General features: G+C 53.0%; 7 protein-coding genes across 7 annotated transcripts; 4 read left to right on the top strand and 3 right to left on the bottom strand.

The window, feature by feature from the left end:
- Positions 1-1003: 1003 nt before the first annotated feature.
- AYO21_04230 (hypothetical protein) lies at positions 1004-4195 on the bottom strand (the record flags this gene model as incomplete). Its single annotated transcript, XM_022654203.1, has 2 exons — positions 1004-1400; positions 1491-4195. 2 exons carry the CDS (start codon positions 4193-4195, stop codon positions 1004-1006), a joined length of 3102 nt encoding a protein of 1033 aa, XP_022513480.1.
- A 1089-nt stretch (positions 4196-5284) lies between these two features.
- AYO21_04229 (hypothetical protein) lies at positions 5285-10336 on the top strand (the record flags this gene model as incomplete). The annotated part of the gene is made up of 2 exons (XM_022654202.1): positions 5285-10043; positions 10107-10336. 2 exons carry the CDS (start codon positions 5285-5287, stop codon positions 10334-10336), a joined length of 4989 nt encoding a protein of 1662 aa, XP_022513479.1.
- A 734-nt stretch (positions 10337-11070) lies between these two features.
- Positions 11071-12192, top strand: AYO21_04228 (hypothetical protein; the record flags this gene model as incomplete). Its single annotated transcript, XM_022654201.1, has 1 exon — positions 11071-12192. The coding sequence occupies one exon, from the start codon at positions 11071-11073 to the stop codon at positions 12190-12192; it is 1122 nt and encodes a 373-aa protein (XP_022513478.1).
- A 669-nt stretch (positions 12193-12861) lies between these two features.
- AYO21_04227 (hypothetical protein) lies at positions 12862-15762 on the bottom strand (the record flags this gene model as incomplete). The annotated part of the gene is made up of 2 exons (XM_022654200.1): positions 12862-15309; positions 15364-15762. 2 exons carry the CDS (start codon positions 15760-15762, stop codon positions 12862-12864), a joined length of 2847 nt encoding a protein of 948 aa, XP_022513477.1.
- Positions 15763-18948: 3186 nt separating this feature from the next.
- AYO21_04226 (hypothetical protein) lies at positions 18949-20136 on the top strand (the record flags this gene model as incomplete). Its single annotated transcript, XM_022654199.1, has 2 exons — positions 18949-18998; positions 19056-20136. 2 exons carry the CDS (start codon positions 18949-18951, stop codon positions 20134-20136), a joined length of 1131 nt encoding a protein of 376 aa, XP_022513476.1.
- A 25-nt stretch (positions 20137-20161) lies between these two features.
- On the bottom strand, positions 20162-21183 carry AYO21_04225 (hypothetical protein; the record flags this gene model as incomplete). The annotated part of the gene is made up of 2 exons (XM_022654198.1): positions 20162-20949; positions 21027-21183. 2 exons carry the CDS (start codon positions 21181-21183, stop codon positions 20162-20164), a joined length of 945 nt encoding a protein of 314 aa, XP_022513475.1.
- A 646-nt stretch (positions 21184-21829) lies between these two features.
- AYO21_04224 (hypothetical protein) lies at positions 21830-23365 on the top strand (the record flags this gene model as incomplete). Its single annotated transcript, XM_022654197.1, has 1 exon — positions 21830-23365. One exon carries the CDS (start codon positions 21830-21832, stop codon positions 23363-23365), a length of 1536 nt encoding a protein of 511 aa, XP_022513474.1.
- Positions 23366-23532: the final 167 nt, after the last annotated feature.

Genomic DNA, 23532 nt, shown 5'->3' with positions numbered 1-23532 from the left:
GAGATTGGGCACGCATGTGACATTCATCCCAGACCATACCATACAACACCACACCATACCTAGGTCGGGAACTGTCCTTGGATACAGACGGCATCACCTTCTTACCTACATAGGTACCCAGGCAGGTAGTCAACCAGTTATGAGTCATGGGAGTATGCAGATGAATGACCCTTTTTCGCTCAGACCTTAGACATTAGACCTCATGAACATTGCTCCGGGGATTGTGTATTGTGAGGTGCACGCATACCCTGTACAAGGAACCTAGTACACGTAGCTGATATCTACTGTAGACTACGCGCCAGTAAAGAGAGGAGAGGACGCGAGAGAGAGAGAGCTGGTGCCGGATTCCATAGGGTGCTGGGTGAGATCTACGAGCTACGATGGAAACACCAGGCCATGGATGAACTAAAGAATGGAAAGATGAATGAACCAACAGACAAGACTCCAACAATCAGCCGAGAATGCATGGTTCAATATATCGGCTTCATAATCTAAAACTTTTTTCCCATTTATTCCAGTTTGCATTCTCCAATCCAGCTTGCTCTGTTTCCATACTCGCTTTTTTCTCGCATGGTCGCCCGGGGGTATCATGTAAAGATGCATATATAGCAAACGATAAACGTGCCTGGTAGACAAAAGCAACAAATAGCTGACAACAAAAGAAAAGTCGTTGCCTCTTTTTCAACTCCGTTTCCCCTCCTTGTGTGCATCTGATCACTTGGGACTGCCGGTTCTCGTGTCCCCCCCAGACACGCACACCTTCTGATCATTCTTTTCTTTTCCTTCATGTCCATTTAACGATGCAGAATCCAGGAGATGATCAACGTCGCTGGAATCGAAGTCGTTATCCTGATAAGACTCCAAGCTCAAGTTCCAGCCCAAGAACAGCCACTCCCTCATCCCAACTATTGTATCTTGATCGAGAATTCTGAGGATTTCTCCTGGTGATTGTATACTTCTTTCGCCTTCTTTTTTAACCTCAAGTGCTGGTCGTGTTTGCCACTCACGGTCCCAACTCTTTGATCGCTTGCTTCCTCCTCTCCAACATTTCCTTTCTTACTATTCTCGTCCTCAACGCCTCACTTGCTTGTACCAGGGCATCAATGCTGATGGCGTGGTTCGTCATGTTGTGGTTGATATACGTATACACCTGCGCCGCGGAGTCGAGTGCGAGGATGGCGTTTTCATTGAGCTTCAGCAAAGCGAGGGCCAATTGAAAGAGGAACGGCGACGATGTCCCGTCATGCTCATCCGAGGAGTCGTCTGCGGTGGAGTTAGGTTCGGTTTGGGGGTGCAATGGCGTCACAGGTGTAGATGGGCCACTTGTCAGACCGAGGGATGGCATCTCCACCGAGAGCGCAGTCTTGGGTTGGTTCAAGGCTTGTGGAGGAGCGTCGGAACTGTTGAGGCACAGACTGTGGCGGAGAAAATGCGCGATTAGTAAAGCATTCCAGCAGAACGTTTCGAATCGAGTGGCAGACACAACTCACATGACATCCCAAACGCGATACAAGGCCTCGCCGCCCGTCAAAACGCCCGTATACAACGACAAGAACCAATGAAACGTGCACGCCTCCAATTCAACACCCAACTCATCCAATTTGGCGCTGAGCTTTGGCAGAACTTCCGCAACATACTGCCGAAGAACCACCTGATCAGCCCGAGCCACAAGCAGGGTCGAGCTGAAATATTGACTCGGGAGAATGACATCAATAATGGCAACGAGAAGCCAAAAGCAATCTTCTGCTGTCGCACAAATGAGCAGCAAAGACGCTGTGATGAGATTCATACCTTGACAGTACCCAATGCGTGGATTGTGCAAGGAATAGGCCCTCAGCAACTCCTCCAGCCTCTGGACGCCAGGCCCTTGACGGAAGAACACATTGTCGGTGAGTGTCCGGTGAACGTCCGCCTTGATCTGGCTTGCAATGTCAGGGTCGATGTCGGTGCCGTCTTGTGATCGGGCAACAAGGTCTTCATAGTAGCCTGGAATTCTCAAAGCGCTTGCCCCAGAACACTCGGCCCAAATCTTTGGCCGGAGGGAGACGGGTATCCCAGCCAGAACCAGTGATTTGAAGTGCATGTACTTTGCCTTCGTCTTTGTCGAGCGCCCAAGGGTTGCTATCCCTATAAGTTCGCCGCTGAGAAGGTCTGCTTCAGGCGTGTTGCTGTTGCTAGCGCGGTCGGCGTTGTTTGCCCTTTCCGCTCTGACTCGACGTAGAAAGTCGTTCCACCGGACAGCTCTTTCAGCTTGAAGTGCGTCGTGCAGTTCTGTCAGTTGCTCCAAAAGTAACTTCGCGGGGCCGGAGTCGCCTATAGAGTCGGACTCGGAATCCGGTGTAAAGTCGGCAGAGGTCGCCGTCACTGTGGAGGGCTGCGGTTCCATCACCACACTGGTGGTTGGAAGTGCCTTTTGCGAAGCAGCAGAGACCGAAATGGAGGCCTCCCGGCTTCGACGCGGTGGCGTTGTAGTGCCTGCGGCGTCCACTGAACTGACAGTGACAACAGCTCCAGCAGACGGCGTATGTGAAAGTAATTCCTTGGGCCTTCCCGAAGACAGCGCTGCGGGCACTTTAAGGTACTCTTGCCACGACTTTTTAGGTGCCTCATCATCCACTGAGACGGGCGTGATGGGTCTTTCGGCTGAGAGTTCATCAGCTGGTGCATGTTCGCCAGCTCTAAAACTAGCAATGGTTTCGGCACCGCTCAGCCTGTTTCGTCGGTGTGCTCGAACCGGAAGGCTTTGCCTTTTCCGCCGTTTCTGGTCGTAGATGAAGCCGAAGCGGTCCGTCAATAGCCCGGTGCTGTCCACATTCTGTGTTGTCATGGTGGGAGGTAGCTGAGAACTTTCAATCATAGAATCTAGTTCGACAGTCGGAGGAAGGCTGCTTGCGTTTGACCCCTTCCGCACATGATTTGGACTGGCGGACAGTCGCGTGGCAGTAGGTACGCGCTTTGCTGGGGGGCGGCTTTTGACCGTCCCAGTTGTTGGAAGGGAGGCAGACGATTTGGTGGCAACCAGAGGCGGGCCCATGCGTGGTTTCGGTGCAGCCGGCTCTACCTCCCCAGGTGTATTCTGCTGTCCCAGTGACGATGCCCTAGATCGACTAGGCTGGGACTTTCCACCAAAAATTTGTGTCCACGAGGCAAAGGATCGAGTAGACTGGCTAGAGCGCACACTGGCTTCATCGCTGGCCTTGGGCTTCTTGACGCTTTTGCCGCCAATGAAGTAGCTCGAGGACTGTGAGGGAGGCTGGAATATACTCTGCAGACCAGACAACTTGGAGGTGGTTGAGCTTGGTACCCGGGGTCGTAACGTGGCTTCCATATCCTGGCTACTGTCGCTCACACTGCTGTTGGCCCTACTGGGGGTTCGGCTTGCCTTGGCTAGACTCGATGCCAGAGAACCAGCCCTACTGCGATTCATCTCCAGGTCAGCGTGTGATGCTGATGGAGGGCTTCGAGTATCTGAGACATGACCAGCCGGGAAATCAGTGTCCAAGGGACTGTTGACCACAATGCCATCCGCCATGGCTTCGCTCATCATCCCGTCCAGCAACGCAGCTGTCCGATCCACTGAGCCAGAATGGACATTCGAGTCACTTTCTCCCTGTTCCAATCTGAGCAATCTTTTCTCTACCTCTGCCGTAGGGACATTGGCCTCGCGCAGGATCTTCTTCAATTCTCTTTCCCTGTGATCTGCTCGAATTCGTAGAGCAGAAATCTCCGCGTCTCTTTGAGCAAGATCGGAGGCATACTGACGGACCAATTTGACAGCACCAGTCCTGGCGATGAGTCTTTCTATGTGCTCGTCGCTAGCCAGATGCAAAGAACCGGGGATCTCCAAAGATGATCGCGGGGAATCGTCAAACAGCGCATTTTGTCTATTGAGCGAAGGGGATGCGCTTGTTAAGCCGGCCAGAGTGGCCTTCCTATCCCTTGCCTTCTGTGATATCGTACGTATGTGTTTGGGAACCGCCTCTTGAGCAACGCTTGCCGATTTTGTTTCTGCCTCTGGAGAAAACGAGGGGAACGAGGTCAGAGAAGGGTCGTCCTCTTCGAAAGATTTAGAGGAGTGTTTCGAGCCATGACGCTTGGGGGCACCCCGGAGGGTCTTGGGTTTCTTGAATTCGGCCGACTGATTGGACGTCTGTGAGGAGGACCGTCTCGACTCATTGCTGCCATGTTCGGACATCTTGATGCCGGACCTGGCCCTATCGACTCGTCGATCTCTGCGTTGATCCCCCAAGCACCGCTGCCCGCATCTTCACCGGTCACAAACCAGTTGCGTAGTGTCGGGTTGCGAAAGAAGGGAACGAATGTCAAAGTCTCGGGACAGGAGCTCTGCTCATATTCTGGAGATTCAATGACGGTGGGAGTGATGACGTCTGTCTGCGGTGAGATGAAGAGAAGTTGACCGAGAAGGAGACGGCAACTGCTTTGTCGAAAAAAGAGGCGGTGGTGGACAACACCACAAAATCCCTGATCTGATCGGACATCAAACGCACACTGCCTGAAGAGTGGTAGTATCGTTGGGCATCTTCTGGCAGCTGGCAGAAACAAATGCTCGTGTGATATGACGAAACCCACAAGTAGGAGCCAGCTGGCGAGCGGGTTGGTGCCGGGTGTTACAGGGGGTGGTGCTTGTTCATGCCACGCACATGCGGCATTGGTGAAGTTTAATCAAGCCAAAGACGTGGGTGGTTCCGGTGGCTCTGATGCGCTCCTAGTGGGCACCAAGGGGGGACGGGCGGGGGGGAGGAGTCGCAGGTGTAGCACGGAGTGGTCGAGGCAGAGAGAGGCAGAAAGCAGCGGGAGATGCAGGCGTGCGCAGGCAAGAGATCCAATCATGTGACTAACTAGCCACGCATATGATCAAGTGCCTGCAAGGGCCCGTTCACTCAAACCAAACACGGGCTGTATGGAGCACACAACTCAGTTCCTTTTCCACCAAGAGAAGACCAAACATCGAGTCGGTTAGCCTCACATCCGATCCCGTCCTGTTCGAACTCCTGTCCTTCACCGAGACAATCACATTTACGCTCCATCAACTCATGGTCATTCCCGACACAGTGGCATATCGGGCATCAACCAGACATCTGGGCGCGCCCGCGCCCTCCAGGACAGATACATCTAGTATTTGAGTACGGCACGACATCATGGTTGCCGGAACATCTCTAATCACCTCTTAGTCCGACACTTGGACCTGCTCCTGGAGCCTCTTCATGCTTAACCCATCCACAGAGTAACCACTGCTAGATATCTCGACTGCCACTCTTTCAATATGGGGCAAGGCTACTCCATGACCACCCTCTCCGCGGCATCCGCCAGCATTGATGTCCCTGAGCTTGCGGACCTGGTGCATGAGAAGACCCTGGCCTCTGCCCGATTCATGAAAAGCGTGCGCGCGAGGAGTCAGCGAGGCTTTGTGTTTGTGAAGGCTGTCATGAAACCGTACTCGTCTTTCCAAGTCCACGAGTACATTCGCCAACTTACAGAAGAGAGGAAAATCTTGGCCGACATCCCCAATGCCCTGGGCTACCAGCGAATCATCGAGGTCCCTAGTGGTGGGTTCCTCGTCCGTCAGTACATGTTCAGCTCGGTCTACGATCGGATGAGCACCCGGCCTTTCTTGGAGGATATTGAGAAGAAATGGCTAGCCTTCCAGCTGCTATGTGCGGTTCGTGATTGCCATGCGCACAACGTATACCATGGCGATATCAAGACAGAAAACATTCTCGTCACCTCCTGGAACTGGCTTTATCTCACCGACTTCTCCTCCTCCTTCAAGCCCGTGAATCTACCAGAAGACAATCCGGCCGACTTCTCGTTCTACTTTGACACTTCATCGCGACGGACCTGTTACATTGCCCCGGAAAGATTCACTTCGGTCAATCTGGAAGACACCCCTGGAGAACTGAATTGGGCCATGGACATTTTCAGCGTTGGGTGTGTCATTGCCGAAATCTTTTTGGAAGGTCCCATCTTCTCTCTGAGTCAGCTTTTCAAGTATCGATCAGGGGATTATAGCCCCGAGCATACCCATCTCAACAAGATCGAAGACCCTGAAGTGCGAGCAATGATCCTCAACATGATTGAATTGGATCCGGAAAAGCGCTACAATGCAGAACAGCATCTCTCCTTCTACCGATCCAGGATCTTTCCAGAGTACTTTTACAGCTTTCTACACCAGTATATGCTCGATCTTACCAGGCCTGCCACTGCTCTGAAACCGGTGGAGCTGAATCTAGGGAGCCTAGGCGAATTCGACGAGAAGATAGAACGAGTTTATTATGACTTTGACAAGATCTCTTTCTTTCTTGGCTATGGGCCAAGCTCCACGAAACTGTCTTCGCGTTCGCCTCTGACGATGAAGTCAAGCAACAAGGTCAAAACGCCGGACGCGGACCCTAGCCTCTACGACGGTAGCCTCCTCTTCCTGACGTTGGTCGAGTCCAGCTTGAGGAATACGGCAAAGGCATCAGCACGACTCAAAGCATGTGACCTTCTGGTTGCTTTTGCTGAACGACTTCCGGATGAGGCGAAGCTGGATCGAATACTACCATACATTGTTGGCTTGGTCGCTGATCAATCAGACGTGGTCAGGGCAGCAGCAATTTATGCAATGACCTCCATATTCGAGATGATTGAGGTCGTCTCGCCCATCAATGCGTACATCTTTCCGGAGTATATCCTACCGCGCCTTAAGCATTTCGGATTTGGCCCTTCAGGGGAGCCCAGCATTCTTGTGCGCTCGGCGTATGCGTCATGCCTGGCTTCGTTGGCATTATCCGCCGAAAGAGTCCTGGACATGGTCCACGCCATCCGGGCCGACGGACGACTGTCTGCATTGCGAGAAGATGAGTTGGCTCCCCAACAATCGTACAACGCTCTCTATGATTATGGCCGGCGCGAAATCGTGCCTCATTTTGAAGAGTCGACTGTTGCTTTGATAACAGACCCGGAAGCATCTGTCAGGAGAGCATTGCTGGGCTCAATATCCCGGCTGTGCGTCTTTTTCGGCAGCCAACAGTCCAGTGATGTGATACTGACACACCTTAACACATATCTCAACGATAAGGATTGGATATTGAGGTGTTCTTTTTTCGAAGCTCTTGTCGGAATCGCCTCCTATATTGGAGCCACAAGCTTGGAAAAGTTCATACTGCCGGTCATGGTTGGGTCTTTAACTGACTCTGAGAACTTTGTCGTGGAGAAAGTCTTCCGATCCTTAGCACGGATGGCTGCGTTAGGTCTATTGCAGAAAAGTACGACTTGGGAACTTGTCGGCATGGCAGCAAGGTTCACGGTTCATCCCAGCATCTGGGTACGGGAGAGCGCGATACAGTTCATCGTCCTGTCTGCCAAGTACATCTCAGCAGCAGACCAGTACTGCATTGTTCTCCCGCTCATACAGCCATTCCTGAAGGGGCCGATCTCCGCTTTGACAGAAGAGCGGATATTGGACAACCTGAAGCGACCGCTGCCAAAGATCGTGTTTGATTCAGCCACCAACTGGGCAGCGAGGAAAGGGAACAGCTTGTTCTGGACAGCTGCAAGTCGAGACGGTGGATTGACCTTGTCCGATCCCACCACGCCGCAAAATCCGGCAGCACTCACAAAACGACTGTTGACCAGGATACCTCCCTCTCAAAAAGACAAAGATGATCAAATCTCTCTGGAGAGTCTACGAATTCTCGGAATGACGGCGGATGATGAGATCAAGCTTCTTGCGCTTCGAGAGTACATATTGAAAATCTCCAGACACAAACCAGCTGAGGATACAGACGAGAGGTATCGGATGTTGAATAACATCATTGCTCTGAATCAGATCGATGTTACTCCGCAGAATGTCTTCTTCGATTCGCGTCAGCCCATCAGAGAAAACACGAGTGGACCTCGGAGGGCACAGAAAAGATCACGAATGGATGAGAGACACAGTCTGGCAGATGCTCTTCTGGACGCATCAACCAGCATCGACGATCATATGTCGAGACGGATCTCGTCTGCAGAGCAGTCCAGCGGAGCGGCAACCCCCTCTACCCAACCCATGGACATCCGAATTCGCAAACCGTCAGAAACAAGATCTAACGGCACACCCACAATAGCTGTGGAAAGAGCGAGTATATCCTCCAGACCAAGCATTACAAATGGCAACACTTCGATCAATGGCGATGGGCTGTCTCTACGCCGAAACGCCTCTCTCGAACTCCGACATCGAAACAGCGGATTAAACCTGATGAATAGGACCGATTCTGCGAAAGCGGATGCCGAGATTTCGACCATTTCAGAGAACGCATTTGGCAAGGTCGAGGTTGACGGACAACTTCATCGGCGCAGTACGGCAGGTCCCTCGGCGTTATCAGTGACGGCCAGTGTGGCCGCAAAGTCCAGATCCGTTTCACCGCGCGGCAGTGGGGCGAGGACGCCGCTCTATGAGCCCAATCATTCATATCAGGGGAATGATGCCAATGTACTACGACTACTGGACAATCACTTCTTAGAGAACTTCCCTATAGATCAGATGGACTTTGGCGGGAATCGACCACCCGCAGACACCAGAACACCCATTCGAAGAGCTACGGACGTGTTACAACAGAGCAGCGGAAAAGCCGCGCAGCAGGAAGAGAAGTTTCGCAGCGAGCCATGGCGCCCTTCGGGTCAATTGCTGACCCAGTTTTCGGAGCACTCGGCTACCATCAACCGAGTGTGCGCGGCACCTGACCACGCGTTTTTTGTGACGGCATCAGACGATGGCACCTGCAAGATCTGGGACACGATCAGGTTGGAAAAGAATGTGACGGCCCGTTCACGGTACACACACCGACGCGCCGAGGGAGTCAAGGTCAAGAGCCTCTGTTTCATCGAGGAGACGCACACCTTTCTCAGCGGCGCTGACGACGGAAGCATTCATGCTGTACGAGTCGACTATAGGAGTGTCGAGGGGGGTGAGACATCACGGTATGGGAGACCGAGCCTTGTGCGGGACTATCTGATACCATCTAACCGAGCTGTGAACGATGTCAGTGGTCCTGACGGGAGTGCTGCAGGATTGGCGACGGAATACGCCGTGTGGCTTCATCACTATCGCACGCCCACCTCGCAGTCTATCTTGCTAGCAGCAACCAACAGATGTCGCATTCTCGTGATTGACATGAAGAATATGGAGATGCTCCACAGCATGAATAACCCGGTACATCACGGCACACCAACCACCTTCTGTGTCGACAGGAAACATCACTGGCTGCTCTTGGGAACGAGCCACGGAATTTTGGACTTGTGGGACTTGCGGTTCAAGTTGCATTTGCGGAGTTTCGGGATTCAAACCGACTCTCGAATCGACCGGCTCCTGATCCATCCTGCGAAAGGCCATGGCAGATGGGTTATGGTAAGCGCTGGCGGAGAGGTCAGTGCGTGGGACGTTGAAAAGATGGTCTGCCGAGAAGTTTTGCGACCGAGTACATTCAGGCCCAAGAGTGGGCAGACTCGACCGTATGAAGCTTGGTCTCCAGACGAGGAGAGCAGCGAAAAGATTCTCTCACGGTTTGCCAAGGAGGTTTCGGTGGACGGCAGCCTGATCGGACCGGAGTTCCATGCCTCGTCGAACCATAACGAGGTGTCGGATGGGTCACCTGTGAAGAGAACAAGTCCATCGCCCAGTGCAGGGTCGGCTTCAACCTTTCCGATTCTTGCGATGTACATCTTCACCGACTACACTCAAAGCTCGAACCCCGACAGTCCCAACAAGCACTCGATCCTCCTGACTGGTGGTGTTGATCGAGCCTTGCGGTATTGGGATATTGGTCGACCGGAGAACAGCTTCATTGTATCGGGACCGCAATTGCATGATGCGAGCGAGGATAGCTATGCGTCGGCTGGGAGCATCAAGTCTAATTACAGATACGAAGTGTCTCATCCGTTGAGCTTGAGCGCAGGGGCGCAGATCGCCCTCGTCCAGGAAAAGGCCCACGCCAGTGAGGAAGCCAACACGTCGGGGCAGTCGCCGAGGAAGACGGCGGCTTATGCACGGGCCTCAAGAGACGGTACGGCCCATATAGCTTCCAGTCCTTCGAAAAGGTCGAGTACACCTGGGCCAAATGCTACAGGCAGTCAGCCTGGCACACCGACTGTGCACCGAAACTCTGGTGTCAGCGCTGCATCCGGACCTTCAACGCCCCAAGCAATCAAACCTCCTCGTAACACAATCATCAGCGCGGCACAGCAGCAATTGCTTCGAACACACTTGGACTCCATCACTGATGTGGTGATGCTGAGGAAACCGTACGGGTGCGTGGTCAGTGTGGATCGAGGCGGGAACATTTTCATTTTCCACTGAATCCGAAGAAGAGGTGGCGGTAGTCGAGTTATTCTGGGCCCTGAGATGGAGCACATGAAGCCAACATGTATCACGATGCATAGTCTTGTCGATGCCAGTGACAGGCCCAAGTCGAGCTGTACGAGTAGGACTACCTAGTAGTCACTTGCATAAAACGATATCTTTCTCAATTTGTCTTGTTTTCTCGTGTATGCCGCAATCGGATGGCACCCAGATGGACGGTGTTTGGACGATTTGATGTGATTTGTCATGTCATTTCGTCTCGTATTATTTCGTCCCCCTCCCGAATCAGGTGAAATATTGCTTGCGACTATATACACACGATAGTTTTGTATAGATGGGTAGGTAGGAGAGCGATAACCATGGGTGTGTTCTTTTTTCCTTCTTTTTTACGATTGACTTGGTGAGAATAGGGAACGGGACGGAGACCTTATATGCTTGGTATGTATATACCTAGGTACAATAATTACCTGTTGTAGAGTTATACATCAATCGTCCGAGTCCCCACTCTCCACCAATCTTGAACAGCAACTCAGCTCAACTCAACTTCATCGTGGACAAGACAGGACCAGGCGAGACGAGACGAGACGAGACGAGTTCAACAAGTATACAGCTGCTGGACCCTCCCTCTCTCTATCTCTTTATTCCCTGCACAGCTATACACACAGACTGACCAGCTACGTCTCGACGCCTCGGCATCGGCATCGGCATCCCGGTTCTCTTCAACCTCAAACATGGCAGACTCTCAACAACAGCCCTCGGAGTCAGCGCCACCACATGGATCCGAGCACATCGCTCTCATCGGCGTGGGCGCCATCGGCATCTCCTTTTTGGCTCTGCACTTGACCTACACGGCCGCGCGGGTGTCGGTGTTTGACCCGCGGCCGGACCTGAAGGAGCACGTCGCGGCCATTTTGCCGTTATATCTGCCATCGACATCGCAATCGTCGGGGTCTCCCGAGTCTTCTGGGATATCGGTCGAGCAGCTCACGGCGTCGGGCCGGCTGAGGTTCTGCTCGACGCTGCGCGAGGCCGTGCAGCACGCGACCATCGTCCAGGAACAGGGGCCCGAGCATCTCCCCTTCAAGCAGCGGACGTGGTCCGAGGTGCTGCGCTACGTGAGCGCCGAGACGCACCTGTGGTCGTCGACGAGCGGGATTCCTGCGAGTCAGCAACTCGCGCACCTTACGACCTCCACCTCCTCCCAAGGGGATGTCGGTACCACGACCACCGCGGCGGCTAGTAACAGCGATCTCTCCGACGAGACAATCGCCTCCGCCCGCTCCCGCCTCCTGATCGTGCACCCCTTCAACCCACCCCACCTGATGCCGCTGCTCGAGCTGGTCCCCTCGCCACACACCTCGCCCGCCGCGACGGGCTTTGCAAAGACCTACTTCGGCAGTCTGGGCTCGATCCACCGGCCCATCACGATCCACAAGGAGACGCCCGGCTTCGTGGCCAACCGGCTATCGTTCATCCTGTTCCGCGAGGCGTGCCAGCTGGTCGCGTCGGGCGTGTGCACGGCGCGGGACCTCGACGAGATCGTGCGCGCCAGCCTGGGCCCGCGCTGGGCCGTCGCGGGGCCCTTCCAGATGTACAACTTCGGCGGCGGCGCGAGGGGCATGCGCGGGTTCCTCGACAATATCGGCGAGGCGATCGACGCGGTGTGGAGCGACGATGCGGAGAAGGTGAGTATGCGCGATGACGATAACAGTGGTTGGAAGGACGTAGTCGTCGAGCAGACCGCGACCGCGTACGGTATGCCCAGCGCAGAGGATATTCGGAGGAGAGATCGCGGGTTGAAGGCCGTCGTGGGGGTTCAGGAGGAGCTGGAGAGGGAGCAAGAGCAAGAGTAGGGGACAAGATGCCTGATGATTCGGGGAAGGCATATTGATAATCTATCATACATACATACACACATACCAAAAGACCAAGGACCCAGGAGCTACACAAAAATGCTAACAATGCCACACTACTATTACATAGTTGACCGGACAGACCAGCTCCAAACATTGCATTCAAGTTCTGTTATGACATGCTGAAAAAATGTAGATAAATACTCCAAACACATTGTTCTGGTTTCCATTTTCTGGCTCATATCACAAAGATACTGATACTGTCTTCTTGCTAGGCCAGGACAGGCCCATCAAAAGGTTTCAAAGTGTCGTGGCCCTCTCGACTCGGCCAATTCAAACTCAGTTCTGTCTCGGTGGTCATGAAAAATTCGGAAAAAACAAACAAACAAACTGGTAAATCCAACAAAGCAAATTCCTGCAGGCAAAGCCGCGCCAAAATTACAGATTAACCCCTTCAAAGAAACAAAGTGGGAGACATTGTCCAAACATCGGACAGCGACGACGACAATATCAAAACCTCGACACCACCACCAAAATGGTACCGAGATTGTTCTTGCCGCTTGATTCCCAACAAACTTGTTGCGCCAGAGCTCCTTGCCATCTCAAGTTCAATGCAAATTCCAAATCCAAATCCAGGGTATGCAAATATCGAATCTTCAGTCTGGTACTTCATGCCTCCAACACACGGCTGAGAACTGGTCCTCGACCGGGGGGCACCTTGATGTTTTCCTCCGACACCGAGTCCCCTTTCACGCTACCAGTGCCGCTGGCAACATTCACGTGAGCTCGTTCGGCATCTTCATCCTCGACAATCTTCGTACGATCAGGACCGCGAGTGTTGTGGTTGAGAGACTCTCGAGCAGTGTAGTTCGTGGGCGCCGTGCTTGCCATGCTCAAGGCAGTGCTGGATCGTTGGTGCACCAAGTCCGGTGTGGGAGGAATCGAGCTTCGTTCGCTCTGGGGAGTCAAATGACCCGTGCCGGCGCGAGAATCACTGGCACCGTGCTCGACGGGAGACAAGTTCTCACTGTCTTGTCGAACATGGCCCGTCGAGGTCGACATATTAGTCTCATCAGCCTCGGCCTGCTCTTCCTCCTCGACATCAGCCGCTTCATTGGCCAGCTGAAGCCCTTCAACAGCAGCAGCACACTGTTCACTGATGTTGCGGATGATATCAGCAATAGCATCAGTCTTGTCGCGGAGATGACGATCAGCCACATCAGACATGCTGAGCTCTGAATAGCGTTTGCTAGCTCTCTTGCTGGCGGCCAGGAGCTTGTTCTCCATTTGTGGTGTAACGTCTTGGCCGTCAATAGAGCCAGACCTTGATGGTCGTGCGGTCAGTCCGACATGCTTAAGACCTTCACCGTCCTCGGCATTTCCATCCTGCTCTTCTTCATCAGGGTTTCCTTCTCCCTCCTCATCTTCCTCCTCCTCGTACCCTTCATTGATGTACTCGGCCAACTCGGAAGCTGACCCAATGGAACGGACAATGTGTTCCATATGGTGGGTTTGGCCGGTAATCAGGGATCGAAGGTGGAGAACAACACGCTGAGCTTCATCACGTTGTCTCTGCAGGGTCTGGTTGGTATGTTGCAGGGCTGCAATCTCCTTCCGATTGCGAGCACGCTCCTTCTCCAGATCTTCGGCAATGCCCTGCTGGAGCACCAATGCCTCTAGAGCGTTGTCACGTTGTCTCTCAGTGCCAGACAAGCGTAGAGCCAGACGAGCAGCATCGTCTTTCTGTTGATCGATGAGACCAGTGAGTCTGCGGTTCTCACGCTTGTGAGACTCGATCTTGACACGCAGTTCAGCCAACTCCTTGTTGAGAGACTCGACAAAGGCCTGGAATTTCTGGAATTGCAGCTTCCACGTCTCCACTTCTTGCTCGAGGTAGTTATTCCTCTTTGCAACCTTGGCAAGCTCTGTATCCATGCGGCCTTTGAGATTGATAAAGTCTTGCCATGCTTCGAGTGCGTCTCTCGAATATTGGTTACGTTCTCGGACAATCTCATTCATGTGCCTCATAGAGATCTTGGTCATCAGGGGTTTCTTCATCGTCCCACCAAAGATGGCCTTGACGCCAGTGTTGCGGCCGAGCTTCTCGCAGACGTGGTCCATGACCGCCATCACGGCGTCTTGGTTCCACCATGAGGGATCTTGAACGCTTTCAACCTCACCGCGCAGAACAATGATCTGTCCGGCGGGGATGAGCTTGCCACCTCCATACGCCGACTTGAGATGTTGGGGGACGCCGCTAATCTCGACGTCGCTATTCAGAGCCTGTGTTAGGCGATTGATCATTTTGGTACGTTGACCAGCGGTCAAGATATTTGGAGGATGATCAGTGATGACGAGATTCCGGTCCAGGTCGACGAGAAGAGCGTCCTTAGGAGGTTGAAAGAGTGATCGGCATTCGGTGGTGATACCCAGGATGTATGGCCCAGGCTCTTGCACCATCTCGCTGGCATTGCGAGCATGGACAACAGGCACATACAGACCGCTCCACTCGTATACTCGAACACAGAATCTGATGGTCTCAGCTGCAATGGTCAGCATCGCCGGGTGGTGGCTGGTGAGGATGATGCGGCGTGTGGGTGAGACTGCTGCTTCAATCAGGCCTACGATATTGGGGATGCTCAAGCAGCAGAAGAGTGGCCACATGTTGAAGTTCTGGAATCCAGTGGGTGAGGAGGGGAATTGATAACAAAGGGCATAATCTTTCATATCGATCCGTACAAGGTCGTTCAGTCGTGGAGCAGGAAAGCTGAGGATTCTCGACACCTCCTCGGCATGAAACAGATTGGTGGCCTTGTTCCAGTGAATCCACATTCCTCGCAGGTAGTCTCCCAAGAGGTTGTACAGGGGATATCTGGAGAGGAAACTCAGGCAGTAGGGAATCCAATAGGTCTCGTCCGCGACGTCTCTATAGTCGGGCTCGGTCTTGCGGCGAAGGTCGCGAATGGTTTCGGCACGTTTCTCGTCAGCCCGTGACCAAACCCGCAGGGCAATGCCGTATAGAGTGTGCTGGGAGTCCTGCTGGAGGACGAAGGAGTGATGAACGCAGTGTGGCTGGCTTCTGCCCGTGCAGATCTCAACGTCGTGCGGAAAGCACGCCTATACGGTGGTCAGTGATTACAATCACAGCGTGGGAAAGTGATATCGACGAACCCTCATTGCGCTGTGTAGAGCTCTTGCAATCTCGTTGTCGCTCTCCAGTCTGGGACTGCTCCCCAAAATCTCCGGAAGCCAAAACTGGCCCACAGCTCCTTTCATATGTTGGATCTTGCCATGTGATGGAGGTGGTGCCTTGACCCATTGCGATGGTTCTCTTCCCACACCACAGACCATGTACGCATGGGTCAATGTCTTGGGCGTAGGCCGGTTATTCGACTTCGCCAATGTCGAGGGGAGAGGCTGAGTGATTCGTGAATGGAGAGATGAGGTTCGGCTGGGAACCATGGCATTGTCAACTTGCTGTTCTCGAGTAGCAGGGCGATTTGTATCGCGGGTCTGAGGTCGAGCAGCCATTGAAGTCATTGATGTATGACCTCTGAGCGAGGGACCCATGGTGTCGGTTCGAGGGTGGTAGGGATGGAGATTGGTCTCAGCGTCTGATATGGTATAGGGTCCAGGATATCAATCCTCCAGAACCTCAGCCCAGAACTGATAGGGAGCTCCAGGCAACCCAGCACGTGTTGTCTCTGGATATATCCTCGTAGGAAAAACAAACGTTGTTGTTTCTCCTCAGGACGACAAACGGAGGGGATAAAGACGTGGCACAAGTACAACCCCCGCGGTGTAAAGAAAGGAAGAAAAAATCAACGGGCTCCGACCGTTGGGAGGATAGAAAAGCACCACGGGTACTGGAACAGGCGTAGGTGCCAGGAGAGATTTGTTGCGAGGCACAATTGAAGCTCCATAGATTTCAGGAGTCCATCTGGCATTGGAAGCGAGAGAAAGCGCAACAAGAGGTGTCAGGCCAAGCCGGCCGGAGGCACATCAAGTGCTGGGACTAGCAAGTGGTGGACTCCGGATATGCAGCTAACAAGATGAGGCTTGCAAGGGTCAGAAACCACTCTGGGCTGTGGAGCATCATAACCGAGAATGGGTGCCCCCCCTCTGTCCTTGTAGGTACCATCACAGTGAAGGCTCTTGGTGAGGTACCTGCACGCCTCATTTCTCTTCCCAGGTCAACCACAACACATACGGAGCCATCTTACTTGGGATGGAGAACTTCTCGTGAGTACCATCTTCTTTCAATACCATCTACTCACACATACAATAGAACTCCGTCTGCTTCTACCTAGTCGAGCACAAAGTTTCCCCCCAATCCAGGTACACGAATCCGAATGGCGAATCTCTGTGCCCTGCGCCTGCGCCCGCGCCAGTCCGCCTCCTCGTACCTGACCCGTGCCCGTGGGTCTCCCTGGGCGCAAATCCTCCAACAGCCAAAAACGCTATCCTTCCCATCGCCCTCCAGGTTGGGTCTAGCCAGGAGCTGAGAGACACACACTATTCAGGTCGGGCTGTCCGCCACACAAAGAACGAGGCCGTTTTGGGGTGAGCCTACCCCTGGTGCCCTGCAGCACCCTGGCTTGATCTTTTTGCCCAGCGGCCCTCAATTTGGTTGCAACCAAAGAATCCTGGCCCACTTGTCTGTGATGAGCCAGCAAAACTTGGTTGATGGCCCAAGTGACGGACGTGTGCCTGGAGCTCCATCCTGTGGCAAGCTGTTTTTGGCCACTTCCATCACCACCTGGCTGAGGCTTTTTGGGTTTTCTGGGGGTGAAATATTGCCTCCTCCTTTCTCCTCCTCATCGGCGGCCCGAAGTGCTTGTGTTGGCTTTCAGAAAGAGTGGGGGGAGTTTCAACTTCTCTCTGGGTTGCTCTCCCTTGCTTGACTGTGGCTTGCCTTCCTGAGCTTCTCGGCTTTCCTTTGGTGGGTACAGACCACTGGATACCCCTCCTAGCTCTCCGCACTCTACGAGGTACAGATTCTGTTGCTTTGTCCAGAAAATAGGTTGAGTTCCAGGCGTGTCGCGACATCTGGGCACGGAGTATTCTTTTTAACCCATTTGGTGGGAATTCGCCGCGCACAAGGACGAATACGAACAGTTGACCAAGGTCAATGTCACGCCTTTCGCGTCCTCGCTACTGACCACATGCTCTTTATGTCAAGAACAAGCACGCAATTGGTCTATGCTGCACTCAAGGTTTTTGCTACTCCAGTCCGCATCTTGCCAGCAGTAATGAATCATAGAGTCCGCGCGCCAACGACATAGAGAGTTACACGCCCCATGCAGCAAGGAGATGACTAGGAGAAGATTGCCGTCTGGTTTGCAATTCCAGACCGTGTTCGGATGTGTTTCACGTCAAGGCTGACTATCCAAGCCATCAGCTGCATTTACAATTCCGTCTAGCATGCAAAACATGCTCCTGTTGGCCCGTTGCCGCGGATCAAGGTTTCCTGGTTGCCTGGTAATGCTTCCAGAAGTAACGCTGCACGCCTCAGGGGCTGATCTCAGCTCCCAGAACGACTGCTGCTCCATGCAGAGGAGTCCGTGGGGTTGCCGCTCGGAGTGCGTCCAATCGAGCTTCTAGGATGCCATCAACTGGAGCATCACTCGGTACGTGTCCTCGCACGCCAGAAGCCACAGCACATCATCTAGATTTACCAGGATATACTCTTTGTCCGATCCCGCTGCAAGGGAGTGGTAAAGGCAATTCATGTCGGTTGTTGCGTTACCCAATGAATCGCCACTCCAGCTCATCGAATCCCACGTGCGATCTACTTTTGAGTTCTCTGTGCCGTTAGCCAGTCCAGGTGACTACAACACGCACTCACATGGAGAAAAGAATGAGAACCAGAGGGGCACTTCGCTCTATCTGCTTGAAGTTGCTGCTACTGCCTCTTACCCTGTCAGCAGTCTCGGCCAACTCAAGCCCACTTTTCTCACATGTGCAAGTTATCGCCGGTCTCCAGGCCCAGCACTTGGCCTCAATGAACTCTGCTGAAGCCAAGGGAACCTAGCCCAGGGTAGGTAGGCTGCTGTCATTCACGGCTCGTTCTGTTAGGGAGGATCAAAGTCGAGTCGAGACTGAATTGATAGCGGTGTGCTCTGAAAGGCCCGGAGGTCTTGTGGTGATTCCAGGAGCCCATTAACAGACAATGTGTTTGGAGTCTGGTATGTTCGGTTCAAAAACTGATGCTGGTATGACTCGCTGGGTGAAACAAAGTGATGAACCTACCCAGCTCTTCAGGGAATGAATCGCAAAATGGCTGGTCGTCAATATTGTGTGGTTACAGGAATTCAACCGCAGCTATTTCGACCTACACGACTACCACAGCAGACAATACCGCCCTATATCTTTCCCAGCGTTCAGGTCATGATAGCGATTGATCATGCTAGGTGGAAGTCCGCTTACCAGGAACCAACGAGTAGCAGATCTAATTCAAACTACATCGTCCAATGTGTGCGTCACATGCAACGTAACGTCTCTAATTTCATCACCGCATGATTGCTGTGTTGACACGAGCTTTCGGTTATCCTCGTTGCCTGTGTTCCATGGGCGCGACTCTTGAACGAGGCTGCACAGTGACGTCGAGTTTCTTCCCGGTGTGGAGTGCCACCTTCGTTATCGATAACAAAAAAGAAAACGAAGGAAATCCTGCACCATCTTGGTGAATTCCGTCAATAACTTACACATTTACATGCTTCTGCAGTGCTATGCCTTGTTAGTTTTGACGATGCTATGCAGGAAACAGGAAGTGACGTGTTGTTGACCGATCTCTGTGCTATTTGGTAAGCTTGAATCTGCTGCTACTTTTGGACCACGACTAAATCCTGCATCTTGGACAGCCACGTCAATCCCATCAAATACACTTGTCCTCGATGTGGCGTCCACACATGCTCCCTGCCATGCGTCAAGCGCCACAAGACCTGGGCTCAGTGCTCAGGCGTTCGAGACCCTACTGCCTACCGGAAGCGAGCTGATCTGGCCACACCAGCCTCTGTCGATCAAGACTTCAACTTCATCACTACTGTCGAAAGATCCCTGGCACGCGCGGACGAACTTGCGCAGGGCAAGGGCATCGATCTGGTTCCCAGTGGTGTCGTACGGAAGGGGCAAGAGGCCAGACGCAAGTTTGATGCCGAGCTCGAAGAGAGGGGAATATGTTTGATCAAGGCCCCTCAAGGGCTGTCGAGAAACAAACAAAACAAGTCACACTGGGCGGCCCACGGAAAGTGCATCATGTGGACGACGGAATGGCTATGCTACGATGGCGACAAGAGAGTTTGCAACGTGCTCGAGTCGAGGACCGTTGAGGAAGCCTTTCTAAGTGCATTTGGAAAACACGCCGTCAACCGCAAGAAACGCAAGCGAAGTGACGCTGAAACAACGTCCGTCTCAGCCCCTCAGCCTGCCGATCAATCTACTCGACCTGTCACCACCGGAGCGGTCAACGCGGGAACCCCATGTACTGGGCATGCAAAAGGAGAATCCGAATCACCTGTACACGGACTCGTCACTGATCAGAAGGCTACCGACACGACTCATGGTCCGACACGGGAAAATCCACAACGCACAGAAACTCCGCATTCGTCACATAATCTCAAGTTTTATCTTTTCAAGCCAAACACAATTTCAAAAGTGAAATGTCTGATTCCTGTTGCGCCGGAGTCGAAATTGGTTGACGTTCTCCGCAACCAGACCTTTCTGGAGTTTCCGACTTTTTATGTTCGACAAGAAGCCCCTCAGGATTTGCCTGCTCCATTTATTACCGAGGAAAGGTACAACGAACAATATGGGGCGGAAGTAACGATCAACCTGCCAACCTATTCCCCGGGGAACAAAGTAGATGAGGAAAAGCTTGCTGCTCTGGACAACATTGATGAGACGAAAGTTCTGGAGGTCCTTCAAAAGGACCTGAATGGCTGATTCTACTATGCCAGATCTATGAATTTCAAGCGAGTTTACCAGGAACAAAAGGATGTCCAGCACTCAGCCCACCACACACGGCCCACGCCTGACCATTGACGTAGCTAGCTTCGTCACTCCCCAAGAACAAGGCGACTCTGGCGACCTCATCGGCTACAGCGCCCCTCTGCAACGGATTGAGCTGGCCAATCTTCCTCTCCGTGCCCCGGGTCCGGGCTGCATCATACATGGGTTTGGTCATTCCGGTCTCGATCACACCTGGGCAGATGGCATTCACCCTTACGCCCGTTCCACTTAATTGGTAGGACATGGTCTGCGCCAACGAGATCACTGCACTTTTGCTTGCACTGTAGTCCGTGCCGCCCGCGTTCGACCGGATCCCAGCCACCGACGCAGTGCCGATGATGCTGCCTCCAGGGTACTTCTTCTCGGGACCCGTTTTCTGCATTGCGATGGCGGCATATTTGAAACAGAGGAACACACCCAGTGCATTAACCCTCATTGTGTTCATAAACGCCTCGGCCGAGATATGTTCGAAGGTATTGGGGACACCGGTAATGCCAGCATTTGCAAACATGATGTCCAGTCTGCCGTATTTCGCCAGGCATTGGTCCACCACTGCTTTGACCTGTGATTCCTCTCCGACGTCCATTTTCACGCAGTGCACCTCGCATTCGGGGTACAAGGACGCAATTTCCCGCTTGTGCATTTCCAAATACTTGTCATCATAGTCACAGATGTAGACCGCCTTCGCGCCGTTCTGGGCATATTGGTGCGCAGACGCTCGACCGATGCCGATGGGAGAGTTGCATCCTAAAGATCAAAGAGCATGAGAATTAGTTTCTTAGACACGCCTTGAGCACGTCAAGTGTTGTGTGATTTGGGCCTACCAGTCACGATGGCAACCTTTCCCTTGACTCTTGGGCCTGTTGAGCTTTCTGCGACGTGTCTGACACGAGGAATCTCTTCAAAGGTGCCCTCAGATGGTATGCCTTCCGCCAGTTGCTTGGACAGTGCCGCGAGGCGTCTCTTGGGTGCAGCCGTCATTGTCTTTTATGTCTGTGAAGACTCGAGGACCGAGGAATGGAGAGCGGATTTTCGGGGTCGCGGATGCGGTCGGCGGCGAGATGGGAGTATGGCACAGCAGGAGTTGACCTGGTTCGAGGCGCAGAGGCAGGTGTCGACTCAACTATTATTCTCCTCCTCTAGACAATGTAAAGAGTAAGCGCTTTTACCGTCGAAACTAAGCACTCAATTCCGTAGGTATGAAGTGCGGGAGACTTTAGCTGTCTGGAGGATCTCCATATCTGGGGGCGGGCCCTTAGAAGAGCCGAGGCTCATCCTCTATTCGTGGATTAGCCGTTGTGGTTAGGCGGTAAAGAGGCGGCTATGTCTCGACTCTTACCTGGAACTGGGTTTCCACCGGAAGGGCCTCTGGATGCCGGGAGGCAAGTACAGTATGAATCTTTGGAGTAACTCACATACACCGTGACACACCTAGAAGCAAAGGTACACGAAGTCTTTGCGCATCAAACGTCCCACCGTTTCACGTGACTATATTACATAAGCATTCTGTTGGAGAAAAAAATAATTTCGAAATTCATGTGCGGAGTCCAAAAATGTAGTTCTGCTGAGCCGTTACGACGCATTGCTTCAATTTTTACACGGTGAAGAAATACCCCCAAGGCCCAAGATGTCGAAAAGAAGCGCCGAGAACCAGGAAAACCTAGAGTCCCTCAAGGCAGGGCAACGGCCAGACTCGAGCGCAAACGGTGACCCCACCCTCGACTTTGAAGATGAATTCGAAGATGAATACGAGTCGGAAGACGAGATCATGGAGGCGGGGGTTGACGGGCGACCAGACGCTGAAAGAGAAGCGGAGCAGGCGCAAGATGCTATGGATGTTGACACAAAGGAGCAAACATTTATCCCGGGCCGGTCGATACTACAACCTGGAATGTCGCTGACACCGGATCCTTCCACTTACGAGATGCTTCACCTGATGTCGACGACGTGGCCGTGTCTGTCCTTTGACGTTGTACGAGATAACTTGGGAGATGACCGCAAGCAATATCCAAGAACAGTCTATGCGGTTGCGGGGACTCAGGCCGAGTCGTCACGCGCCAAAGAGAATGAATTGTACGTTTTGCGGTTGAGCAGTCTGTCCAAGATGGATCGTGGCAATCAGACGGACTCGGAGAGCGACAGCGACGATGACGGTGACGATGAGGGCTCCTCTGACCCTGTGCTTGAGTCGAGATCGATACCGCTCCCAAGCACAACCAATAGAATCAGAGCATTCCAGCCAGCGTCTGCCAATGCCGACGTGACTCAAATACCTCAGACATTGACAGCGACATCCCTAGAAAATGGTCAGGTTCTGATTCATGACGTCTCACCATATCTCCATTCTCTCTCCACACCTGGCTACACACTGCCTCCAAACGCCTCGAAGCCGCTCAGTACCCTGCGAATGCACAAAACAGAAGGCTACGCACTAGATTGGGCACCAACTTCCTCTCATCCAAACGGCCGACTTCTGTCTGGTGACAATGCTGGACAAATATTCAGCACACAACGCACCGAGGGTGGTGGCTGGGTAACCGACACCAGGGCATTTGTCGGCCACACCGACGCAGTAGAAGAGCTTCAATGGTCACCTAATGAGAAATTTGTGTTTGCATCTGCAAGCTCCGATGGCACTGTTAAGGTGTGGGATGCGCGGAGTAAGAGTCGCAAGCCAGCTGTGGACGTGAAGATCAGCAACACCGATGTCAACGTCATGTCGTGGTCGCGCCAGACTTTCCATCTACTCGCTACTGGGGCGGATGACGGCGAATGGGCGGTATGGGACTTGCGTCAGTGGAAGCCTCAGTCAGGGGCGCCACCCGGTTCGCAGGTCAAACCAAGTCCCGTCGCCAACTTTCACTTCCACAAGAAACCCATCACTTCGATAGAATGGCACCCAACGGACGACAGCGTGGTGGCTGTTGCTTGCGCCGACAACACTGCAACTCTGTGGGATCTCGCAGTCGAGCTTGATGACGAGGAATATGGTAGAGAAGCAGGCTTGGGCTTGGGCGAAGGTGCCGAAAAGGTCCCTCCGCAATTACTGTTTATTCATCATGTTGAAGACGGCAAAGAACTACACTGGCATCCACAAATGCCCGGCACGGTCATGGTCACAGGTGGAAGCGGTCTGGGAGTTTTCAAGACAATCAGCGTCTAGAAGCTGGAAGTAACCCAGCAGTTTGACTGTCACTGTTGAATCGATGAGGGATTATTGAGCGCAGCAAATTGGTCATTTTCATCGTGTTGGTTGACACTACAAGCCGGTATTCACTATGTTTCACCTGTCTCTTACATCAACGGTGTCACTTCAGTCGTCCACACAGC

The sequence above is a fragment of the Fonsecaea monophora genome (genome assembly GCF_001642475.1).
Source record: "Fonsecaea monophora strain CBS 269.37 chromosome Unknown Scaff23, whole genome shotgun sequence".
Taxonomy (NCBI): Eukaryota; Fungi; Ascomycota; class Eurotiomycetes; order Chaetothyriales; family Herpotrichiellaceae; genus Fonsecaea; species Fonsecaea monophora.
This window is presented reverse-complemented; position numbering and strand designations above follow the sequence as displayed.